The 11,838-nt window shown below is 44.9% G+C and overlaps 2 protein-coding genes across 2 annotated transcripts; both read right to left on the bottom strand.

Moving 5' to 3' along the window:
• Positions 1-1,117: 1,117 nt before the first annotated feature.
• On the bottom strand, positions 1,118-6,631 carry LOC133168815 (tandem C2 domains nuclear protein). Its single transcript, XM_061300461.1, has 11 exons — positions 6,468-6,631; positions 5,916-5,993; positions 5,384-5,551; positions 4,963-5,093; positions 4,814-4,883; positions 4,545-4,639; positions 4,107-4,223; positions 3,550-3,741; positions 2,493-2,607; positions 2,213-2,415; positions 1,118-2,138 (listed from the first exon to the last, which is right to left on the bottom strand). Exons 1-11 carry the CDS (start codon positions 6,580-6,582, stop codon positions 2,034-2,036), a joined length of 1,389 nt encoding a protein of 462 aa, XP_061156445.1. The 5' UTR covers positions 6,583-6,631; the 3' UTR covers positions 1,118-2,033.
• Positions 6,632-6,844: 213 nt separating this feature from the next.
• On the bottom strand, positions 6,845-11,781 carry fbln5 (fibulin 5). Its single transcript, XM_061300455.1, has 11 exons — positions 11,576-11,781; positions 11,424-11,478; positions 11,148-11,196; positions 10,681-11,019; positions 9,509-9,631; positions 9,149-9,265; positions 8,765-8,881; positions 8,165-8,287; positions 7,931-8,057; positions 7,665-7,860; positions 6,845-7,272 (listed from the first exon to the last, which is right to left on the bottom strand). Exons 1-11 carry the CDS (start codon positions 11,626-11,628, stop codon positions 7,111-7,113), a joined length of 1,461 nt encoding a protein of 486 aa, XP_061156439.1. The 5' UTR covers positions 11,629-11,781; the 3' UTR covers positions 6,845-7,110.
• Positions 11,782-11,838: the final 57 nt, after the last annotated feature.

Genomic DNA, 11,838 nt, shown 5'->3' with positions numbered 1-11,838 from the left:
ATCAAACACAGATGCACCGACGGATGTAATTAGGAGAGAATCGACCATTTTTTAAAATATTTTCAAAACAAATTCTTAATATTCTTTTTCTGTCTCGTGACCAGGACGAGCGTCTTGACCTGAATTAATTGATCGTCGTTAAAAAAAAATATATATATATATATATCATTTTGTTTCTGTGCGGCTTGGCGGCCCGGTACCGATCCGCGGGCCGGTGGTTGGGGACCTCTACTTCAAATGACACGTCCTTGAATTTGACCCTGATGAGAAGCTTTGCCTTTGGCTATCACACCCACACCCACGCCCTTTATGCGTTCCCATTGCCCCCTGCCTGCCTGCCCGCACAAGCAAAGGGAGTCACGCTCCACCTGCAAAGAGAGTGTAGGTTATTAATGAGCGCTTGTTCTAACAACCTCACAAAGGAGAAAGAGAAGCAGAGCAGACACACTGAGAAAAATGTCAAGCGGAGCGTCTGCAAAGGTGAAGTCAGACAAGAGCAGGACAGATGAGCTGGAACGTTGTCACGAATAGAACTCCATCAAGTGTGTCCACGACTGCAATTTAATCTTAATATTGATTTAAAATGTTTTCTCAAAATGTATCATTTTTTAAAACAAGCTGATTTCTCCTTAATATTTACAATTGAGGTCAGAAGCGAGAGGGTGTCATAGTGTGGACATAAATGGGATTTGAGGGTCCTGTCTCTAAAAGCACACACACACACGCGTTGTGTATGATGTTAAGGATGGCCGGTAATTGAATAATGACACTAACATCTATGATGGATGAGGTGCCACTGTGCTCACTTCTCTCCCTCGATCACTGTCATCATCCTTTCAGTGTACAAACCCAAGTGAATGCCCCCCCCCCCCCCCTTCATTTCCATCCCCCGCCCTACTTTTAAAATGCAAGTCAGAAGTTTTCTTTACAGTAATGTGTCGTACGTGCCCCCACAAGCCTAAACATGCTATTCTCATTAATATTGTGTTTGGGAAATATGAATTAATCACTTGCGCCAAAGTGAGTGGGTTAGTCCAGCTTGAACCTTCAGCTTTTGACCACAAGAGGGTGCTCTAACACCAGATTACCAATGAAAGAGACTTTTTACACACACTAATTGTTTTTCACTTGTTTCCCTTTACTAAACAAACTAATCCTAGTCAAGATATACAAGTTCTGGTTCAGAATCCAAATCATGATTAAAAAAAAAAGTGAATGAGTTCAAGCAAGAGTGGACCAGAAGAGCGTGAGTGAGTCTCTCTGGTGGTCCTGTTGTAACTGGTGCAAAACAGCGCTCTTATGCAATGATTGGTAGCCATTTTCCACAACCTCAAATGTTGCTGGAATTGGTGAGTTTACAGAATCTAACAAAAAAAAAGTCAGCCAGCAGGGACTAACAACATGGATCATTATTTTTCTTTCACCTGGAGATTTCTCAATTTGCCATTGGTGAGCTATTTTACAACAAAGCGTCCTGTTCCCTTTATGGCCTTCAACGCGTGACTAACGCTTCCCGTCAATATCCCGACAAAGGCGTGCCGGTATCCTCTCGTACGGTTCAAACACATTGATAAGTAAACATATGACGACTACGATTAATTGCACTAAACAAATACACTATAAATAATACAAGTGCTTACGTCAGCTAAAGTTCTCCTCAAACATGAACGTAAATGATAACAACACAATTTACACATCATATTCAAGCGACAATGAAATGTTTCAAAATTAGTGTGCTAGACTTGAGTAAATGACTTACAGCAACAAGTAACTCTAACATATTAAAGTGTGAAACTAATCAATATCTTCATCTGATTAGTTATAAAAGTGAACCTCATACTATGTGTTAAGGTATTCAAACGATCAATAACGTGAATTAGTAAGCGTACCACAACTCAGTCTCCGTCAGTGAACATTCCGTCAATGTGAGGAGTGTAAGCAGGTTTTGAGTGTTCCAGCTGTCAGTCAAGTTGATAAAATGTGTGCTGTGGCGCTGTCCCTATGTCACATTCCGCATGTGCAAAGAGGTTATTTCAGGTCACTGTATGCCACGCCTCCACCACTTTCTCAGGATGCTCCACAGTGTCCTTCCAATGCTCCGCCGCTTCCCGAGTCGGGCCGTCCAGTCCCAGATGGACCTGCGCAATCGGCAACGACTCAAGTGTATTCGATTGAATAACACAAAGCTGTCAATAATAAGTGTATGACTGACCTGTCCGATACAATTCTTTCTTTTGATCGAGCAGCAGCTGAAGAGTTTGACTGACAGCGTGCATGCGGCGGCGTCGAGAGCATCCAGGTCCAAGTAAAAGGTGTCGTCCCACTGACACTGCCCCCTGGTGGGCTTGAGCGCTCGTGTCTTCTTCTTTGTCAGAGGCCCCGCGGCCCCATACATCTCCACAGTCACTGTGTACGCTGTGGAAGAAATGATCATCATCATATCGGGCATGTCGGTGATTTTCGTGGAATATGAAAATAATGTCGCAAGTTACCCGGTAAGAGGGGAGAGGAGCTGGCAGGCAGGTTTTGGGCGGCGAGGACCCGGACTACCATTCGTCCGCATACGGGCTGGAAGCAGGTTGCCAGATGCAGCTCGCATCCTCGTCCCTGGAAAACAATGACTCCAATCTTGACTGGATCAAAACTAAATTAAAAACAGATCTGATCCAGACTGGGCATAATGTAAACAGGAGACAGGCTTTTATCATTTGCGGTGCATAAGCAATTTGAAGCCTTGGTGGAGGTCTTCTACTCTTGTTTTGGCTTTCTGGGTCACTTTTGTAAGAAGCATTGTCCGAGCCATCCCAAGTAGATAACTGCAGTGATTGCAAGGAATTGGACCTTTTGTGTGTGTTGAAGAATGGGGGCAGATGGGGAGGAGAAAAAAATACTCGATTGTCGGAGTGCACAAGCAACTCACGTTTTACCTCCACTCGCCATAAATTGATCCATTTATGGTAGCAACCCAAAAAAAAAAATACTCAAGTGCTCTTGTGGTGTTCAAAGTTGGAATAACAACAAACCTTCTCGTCGCAATACGGGATGGTGACGTCGCGCGATTATTAACAACCAGTAAATCCGGAATGTTCCTTCTTATGATTAAAGAACCAGGAAGAAGTGTTTAGCTGCAACAGCTGCACAGCGAGTCGGACGGCATTTTACCACAGCCCAGGATAAAACTGGTTTACGAGAACGAGCCATCATCGGTGATGATTAAGTAACACGCTGTGCAAACATTCGGCCTTAATAGTCTGCCTGGCACATACAATAAATAGGCTGCAATGTTGTAGTAGACAATAAGAATCTTATTTAGCAATGTAAAATGGGATTCGCCGGTTTGCGTTTTAGCAATCTAGATTCGATCTGGATTCAACTTGATTGATGAATTTACCAAAAATATACTCACATGGAAATTTTGACATTTGGTTGCATTTAAAGTGGTTTGCCACATTGCGTTTACACTGCGGCAAAATCAAATAGGGATCAAATCTGGATTCAATTTGGTTTCACCCTGTGGATTTTCCCTATTTTTGCTCTGTCTATACTCACGGGCGACTTGCACGGGACTTTGAGAGGCAGCCAGTGCTCGGTCTCCTGCGGGCCGAGCGATCGGAGCGACAGGACGCATTCGGCCACCGTGCGCTTTTTTCCTCCCTGCTTTTGCAGCTTCAGCTGTAGGGCGCTGCAGCGGAGGCTCTGAAGGCTCAGCGCAAACACAAACGTCTCCATGAAGGATGTGTCCTGTGTGGCCAGAAAAAAGCAAAGAGAAAAGGTCATGCAGTGGCGTAACAATAGCTGCAACAGCTGAGTGCACATGGCGGTTTAGCTGAGTAAACATCTTGCAGGGAAAGCTACGCATGCTGGAATTTCTAAAATAAATATTTTTACCAGTAGAGGGTCGCAAAAAAGTGTGTAACCGAAGTGCTATTAAAAAAAAAAAATCTCTGCCTGTGTAAAAACTTATTGCAAGCTTTAAAGTAAGCCCAATGAAAAACTTGAAGAAAGGCTTTACTGGAAAAAGCGCAGGAGTGAATCAAACAAAATCATTTTACTAGCGCCCTGAAATCTAGCAAGACACCCCTGAAATGTCAAAATATTTCCCGTACCTGAGAGTATTGCTTGATGGAGGTCTGGAATTTGACCGGTTTTGGAAGCGTGATGACACCTTTGATTTGGATCTTTGGCTTTTTTGCGACATTGGCTGTCAGGTTGAGTTGGGAACACTGATAAGGACAAAACAGGCTGCAGTTATTGAGCTGTTTTTGCATTAGGGGCATTGCCCCACCAGATCCAGCACATGGTGTTGGGGATTACCAAATGGAAGTGTTTGAACTATTATCTAAAGGCCTTTTTATTGGAGTCATTTTGTAACTTCCTGTTTCTGTCTTTTCATCTGTAACAACTTTCATTTTTTTGCTGGCTCCTCCACTAGTCAGGTAAGGCCACATGATGTATCATTGTGAGTGTCAACACAGAGGGTTCATTGAAGGGGTCGCACAAAGGACGCCATTGTCCCGGTGAGGACCCAAAGAACGAAACCGTACCTGGACCAGTGTGATCCACACCTGCTCCATCTCCTCCTGGTAGCTCAGTCGTATACACAAGCTCCCCAGGTCATCACCAAACAGTGAGAAAGACTCTGCAAGGCAATGAGAATACAATGTTTGTGTGACTCGGGGGGAGGAAGGGAATACTTGCTCATAAAAGTTTCCTAGCAACATAGTTGGGCCCCAGAATAGAGTCAAGAAATGCAAAGAAAAAAAGTCACCAAACTAAAGAGGCACATGGATTACCAAAAAAAATGACAAAACACCTGTGCTGCGTTTAATCGAGTCCGTGGTGGAGGTCGGAGTGCAGGGGACGCTGGACATGGAATCATAACTCTGTAGGAGATGCAAATGTAAAACCAAGTGTGAGTGTGTGTGTGAGATGGTTGCGATTTGATAGGGAGAGCAATCTGACCTTCATTTGAGGACTGTGAAAATTGTTGAGCTCAGACATGGACCGACTTAGCCGCTCACCAGTGTCTGCTTTATACGCAACAGGGGTCACCAGCTCAGCTTTCCTCTGAGCGTACGTGCAACGGGCCGGACCTTGAGCACAAAGAGCAGCAAAGGAGGTCAGCGCGCCGACCCGGCGACCTCATGAAGAGAAAGTAAATGTCCAATTCTTGTCTAAACAGGACATCCTGCTCGCACCATTGAGTCCACGCCTCAATGACTTCTGAGCACATTTGAATGAAGTCAGATCCATCAGCCCTTTGTTGGATCGTTAAGATCCTTGTGATGAGCAGTTTTCGGGGAAAAAATAGCTCAAATTATCTTCTCCAATTTCTCTGTCTATCTTTTTTTAATCAATTGTTTTCTATTTCTATCTTACGTACCTGGCATTCCATAGTCGAGGTAAGTGGAAGCTCCGGGCTGCACGTACGATGCCTTCAAGGTGGGCAGGACGAACGGGACTTCTCTGCCACCAGGGGGCATCTTGGACAGGAGGTAGTCTTCTTGAACCCCCCATCGTTTGGAGGTCACGGGTAGCTGCATTGCAATGTCTGAGAGATAAAGCAGTTCTCAGTTATTTCTCTTTTTTTGTTTTGTGTATTAGGGGCAAGTGAAGACGTGCCCCAGTTCATATAAAATGTCCTACTGAGTGGATCATGACTTCTGCCTAGCAACAAGACAAATGTGATGTGGCTAGCAAATAAATTTGCTTTAAAAAAAAAAAAAAAATTGTGACATTTTCTTAGAGACATTTCTGTTCTATAAATTGTGAGTCAAAAGTAAGTCAGGTAAAAATAGATCATGCCATGCCTACGCACAGATGGCTTATTACCGCATTTTTTTGGATGGGGCATTCCCTAACGCACCCTGAACCAGAATTAACCACAAAAAATATTCCCTTAGATTTCACTTTACCTTCAGTCTCGTCTGGCTCTGGTTCCTTCCCTTGCTTTTTACTGAACCTCTTGCAGCAGTTTTTGATGCACTCCATGCCTGAAACAAGTAAACAAAAGGTTTGCACAACTATCCAACTTCTGAGCAATATGCCAAATTGTTGAACACCAAAACAAACCTCCAAAAAGTGATTTCCATTCCCTAAATCAATGATAATAAAAAGTAACACTTTAAATATGCAACTATTCGAATCGGTTCGGCTTAAGCAAATACGATTCGATTCGGGAGAGTTATAACTTTTCTCATGTTTCTTGAAAATGAAAAAAAAAAGTCTCCTAAACTTAAACTATCCAAGTGACTTAAATTTAAAGAAACAAGAAATATCAAACCTTGTGTACATCACTCATAAAAGACGATTCGATACGGATCTTAATTTATGAGTTTGATACGATTCAACTATTTAATTGGGTTTGTCAAATCACAGCAAAAGTTCTTAGCAGGTTCAAAACTAATCAAACATGAAGTATAAATACAGTTCACAAAAAAAGTTAGAGAAAAAAAGTCAAGTCTCACCCCGATTGTGTGTTCTTTCATTGAAGAAAAGGTGTTTTTTTTTTTTAGGGGCTCTGATGCGCCTCCAAGCCTGTCGAGTCAACACAAGAATGACGAGAAATGCCAGCCGACTCATGATTAGGCTCCTCCTCCTTCTTCTCTTCCTCACTAAACCTTCCTCCTCCCTCCATCCTGCCTCCTTCCCTTACGAGCATCTTTTTAATCTGTTCATGGGAAAAGTTATTTGAAACCTTGCTCACATTTTTTGGGGGGGGGGGGGGCAGCAATGATATACTCCCATTTTAAAAATGTTCTTTACGCAAAACTGATTTCTGTTTCCTTCTACGTTGATGTTATCGCACCTCAGCAGTATTGGAAAAGGAATTAAAGCAAAAAGGTGGTTTCGGTGGCCGGCTCATACGGACGTTTATTGTAATCAATAATTCATATTTGATGATACACAATAAAGGTCTTGTTCACAGCTGATCTGAAGTGAAAAAGACGCAGTGCTGAGAATACAACGTTTGCGGTGCTTCGAAGAAGAGGATGGCAGAAATTGTACACCGGACGCATCCCGCTAGAGCGTCCATCTTGCCGCCTTAAGAGCCCATTAAGGCGGGGCGGGGCGCGTTCCGTCAGGCTGCTTCCCGACCGTGACGGCGTGTCAGAAGGGGTGCTCCGACACAAAGACGGTCAGCCGGATGATGGAGCTGCCGCGGAAGTTGATGACGTTGTTGACCGTCACCATCTCCAGGTCCAGGACCACCTCTCGCGGGCCCTTGATGGGCCGCGACAGCACCAGCGTGGCGCTCATGTTGCTGGTTTGCTATTGAACACAAGCCAAATTGGGGTTAAAAATCCAAATTTGCAAAATATCACGTGTATGTCTAATTATTTTTTTGGGTGAAAAATGCATCATTGTGGCAAAACTGTAAATTTGGGGAATGATGAAAAAAATAATACCGATGATGGTATAGATCTTCTAAAAATATGTTAAAGTTGGAGAGATACGAATTGGATGAACTACATGAAATAAAGATGGCCATAAAAAATACAATATAGCAAGAAGTCAAACAGTGAATGAGTGGCTTTGGCACCACCTGCTGGTGACCTTCTGTAGCGCAGGACATGGGATTTCTTTTTTTTTTTTTTTTTTTAAAGACATGGGAATCTACTGCAGGTCATAACCTGCAAAGGACGTGTAAGAGTATTCCTCACCCTCATGTAGAACTCTTGTCCCTCATTTCCCGACTTGATCTGGAAGATGTAGAAGGCGCCCGGGTAGCGCGTGGTGGCCTGCATCTGGAAAATGTCGGCAGGCACGCTACGTCCGGACGACAGGTCCATGTGTCGGTACAGGATGGTGAAAGGCTGGTCCCTGCACGCCGGGTTGCCCGCCGTGCACATGCACTGACTGGGCACACCACAGAGGAGAGTGTGAAGGCCACGCCGCGTTATTTTAAGACCCGCCGCGCCGCACTCACTTGTCGCCCACTTCAACGTAAGGAGGCGGACACTGTAAAGGAGCCAGGCATGTGTGGCCTCCCTGGAAATTGAAACAGACTCGTTCTGTTGTACAGGTGTTGTTACCACTCTCACATTCATTGATATCTTCAAAATCAAGCACACGACAACACCACTCGGGGTCAGTTCAAACATCGCAGCGGCTTTTCATGTGTTTTTTTTTTTTTTTTGGAAGCGGAGACTTTGGACGCTACCTTCGCAGCTCCGGCCGTCCTCGTAGACGTAGTAGCCGGGCGGGCAGATGCAGTTGAAGGAGCCCGGCATGTTCAAGCATTGATGCTGGCACAGGAACTCGGAGAAGCTGCACTCGTCCACGTCTGCGGAAAGTTCCGAAAATAATTGATTATTTATTTATTTTTACTACCGTATTTTCCGCCCTATAAGGCGCACCGGACTATAAGGCGCACCTTCAATGAATGGCCCATCTTAAAACTTTATCCTTATATAAGGCGCACCGGACTATAAGGCGCACCATTAATGCATCATGTCAGATTTTTAATCCAAATCAAATCATTCTCCATTTTATCTTTTTTATTTCAACTTCAGACGGAACAAATTACTTTATAATCATAAAATAATGATCCATAGTCTTTTTGATTCATGATTCATAGTCTTCAGCGGGCCATTTATGAGTGATTTCATGACACAATGCTTTGGGCCAGTTTAAATTTAGGAATTTGGTCCATATATAAGGCGCACCGGACTATAAGGCGCACTGTTGGTTTTTGAGAAAATTTTAGGTTTTTAGGTGCGCCTTATAGGGCGGAAAATACGGTATATGCATTTGGACTTACCATTGCAGGAAGTTCCGTCGGCCGCTAGCTCAAAGCCTTCATCGCAATTGCACATAAAAGAGCCGTGGCTGTTGAAGCAGCCGTGACTGCATGGCTCATCCGCACACTCGTCCACATCTAACACACACACACACACAAACAGAGTTTATGCAACAATTCCAGGAACTCTCCTTTATCTGGAGATGGTTCCAAACAGATGATGTGCATTTGCACGTCGTTAAAGTTGCGCAAGATTCTCTGGAGAGCTCCAGGAAACATCACAATCTTTGGCTTTATGTGTGATTGGGATTAAAAAAATATATATATTCTTAAAAGGTATCATAAAACATCGCATGTGGGCTCAGTCTCTGGTTACAAGGAAATACGTGATGTCAGCGGACGCACCTTGGCAGCTGCGGTTGTCCGGGTTGAGGACGAAGCCCGGGTTACACGAGCAAGAATACGAGCCTGGCACATTGGCACACAGTTGCTGGCAGTAACCGTAGCGACATTCGTCAATATCTGTAAAAAACACAGGAAGGAAACATAGTGTGAATTAATCATCCTGTTGTTTTAAACTGTAATCATGGCGTTGGCAAGAAATCAGATTTTGCATTAGGTAACCACACGAGGGCGCTGTTTCCCTTCTTTAAACGTATCTTGGAGGTTTAGCACTGGGTTTTTTTTGTCTTTTTCAATTTTGGCAGCTTGAAAAAATGTCATCCTGATAGACCTCCTCTGCTTGAGCTATGAAGAACAACTCACCCTGACACTGGCCCCCAATGAGCCAGAAGCCTTCAGTGCAGGAGCAAGTGTAGCCCCCCGCTGTGTTGATGCACACCTGGGTGGGGTTGCAGTGGTGGGAGTTGCTCTCGCATTCGTCAATGTCTAAAAGAATAGGACGAAACACAAGATGGAGTCAAAAGTAGTAGTAGTGCACAATATGGGATGCACTGACCAGCAGAGGGCAGCATTTCGTGCCTGCTGAAAGGCTTGAATTTTTATAGCAAACAAATTAAACCCCTTAAAGATGTTATTAAAAATAGATCATTAGTGCTGTTCATGATGATTTTCCGCTAGACTGTGTGAAAGCGGCTTTTGTCAAAATTCCATAGTATTGTAGGAGTCGTTTCACTTTCTTCCAAGTAACCCCAGAAATATCCCAGCCACCCCCCCCCACACATCCTCCGGCCTTTGTTTCAACAACATTCCAGATCGGATCTGTCAGCTATCAAGTCCCATATTGTTTTTCCTCCGCATTAACAGATCGCTCCGATTACGTGCACAATTCCTGCGACTTCCTTAAGAGGCAATGACAAAAATCTACCGGGCCGGAGGGAAGCGAAGGGAGGGGTCCGAGAGGGCTTCTTGTTTGCTCAGGCGATAAGCGGGACCCCGTGCTGCCCTTCAGGAGTCGAGAGGGACTACAGGAGTAGCTATAAGACGTGACGTACAAAAAGAAGTGTCCCACAGCTAATATTAAGTCATTACAACTTTTAAGTGAAGCCCTAAAATAAAAGCAACTGAAGAAATTTCTGGCAAGTACTGGCTGTGTCGGTCCTAAATGTAGCAACAATCTCCCTTCACATCCACATGAGCACGATAACAAGCCACTAAAATTCCACCGCCGCTCCCGTCAAAGCCGCATTTGTTCCACGTCCAGACAGGAAATCTGTCGGTGGCGTCATTACATCATAACACACCGGCGGCGGGGCGGTGGCAGTGTTGATTGGCTCATTACACACGTACACAAGCGGGCCTGTTCTATGCAATACAAATACGGCAACATGACTTCATGTTTGAGGCTGTCACGCCGTCATTCACACAAAACAAGGGGTGCTTTTTAGTGACATGTTAAAAGACACACCTGAACTCCCACACCCAACAAAAACAACAACAGTTGTCTAAATCGGTGTGACAAAGTTTGCAGCACTCACCATTGCAGGTTCCGTCATCCGCCAGCGTGTAGCCCAGGATGCACGGCACCGGGAAGCCCAGCTGCGGGTAGCTGGGTTCGGCCTGCCTCGGGGGCGCCGGCACGTAGCTGTCCGGCTGGCCGCCGGTTGTCCCGGTGCCGGCGGCACCCGCGGCGCCCGCGGCGCCCGCAGCCCCGCCCACACTCCCCGGGTACACTGGGTCAGGTTGCTGCCGCGGGGTGTCGAGCCCAAAGGGCTGGCTGTAGAGGCCGTGGGGCAGGCACAGGTAACCCCCGTTCTGGTTGACGCAATTCATGTCCCCCCTGCAGGGGTCCGGAAGACTCCGACACTCATCCACATCTGCGAGAAGGACACATTGATCAATTTCAACTTATTTGTGGACTTGTTTTACTGCTACTTTTGCTTCATTTGATGTTTGGAGTGAGACGGACATTGTAATTGTCCCCCATAGCTTTAACAACACTTACCCATGCACTGTCTTGACCTGCGGTCATACCGGAAGCCGGTTGTGCACGTCTGTGTGGACACAATTGTGGTTATGCGACTTTTGTAATCAATGTATTACTGTCAATTGCACACATCATGCACATTTTACACGTCTGAGCCCTTATACAATTCTTTATATTGCTCTAATGAATGAAAAGTAGATTAAAAAGTAGTTTGGAAAAAAAAATACAGCAATTTCAAAACTTTTGCCAACTGTATCATGTTGACAGTGCGGAATGGGTTGACAAAGTTCTTACCTGGCTGTGTGCTGACTGCATACAAAGCAAAATAAATAGCAGCGCCGCCACCATCCTACAAGAGAAGAGGAATCCAATTTGGTTGAGTTTACTTTTAGGGTGCATTGCGCAAATATTCATTAATCTAAAATAAACAAAAAAAAAATGCTAACCTTGTAGAGGAGCAAAGCGTGAAGCCACGTATGTCACCGAGTGCGTTTCTCATTTCCTCCCAAGCTTCCCTTCACTTCGACGACCCTTAAAACGTTGACCCCCCTCAGTCTAACCCTAACCCTAACCCTCCCCAAAGTGGACCGAGTCGCTACTAATATCGCCACTTCTTTTAAAAAAAAAAAAAAAAGTTGATTTTGCTCTGCCTCCCGCCCCCTGCTTCAGTCCACAGCTGGTTCCCATCAAACCAGAAAGAGACGCCCCC

Source organism: Syngnathus typhle, linkage group LG16 (assembly GCF_033458585.1).
Source record: "Syngnathus typhle isolate RoL2023-S1 ecotype Sweden linkage group LG16, RoL_Styp_1.0, whole genome shotgun sequence".
Lineage (NCBI taxonomy): Eukaryota > Metazoa > Chordata > Actinopteri > Syngnathiformes > Syngnathidae > Syngnathus > Syngnathus typhle.
The sequence above is the reverse complement of the archived record's forward strand: the minus strand, read 5'-3'. Positions and strand labels throughout refer to the sequence as shown.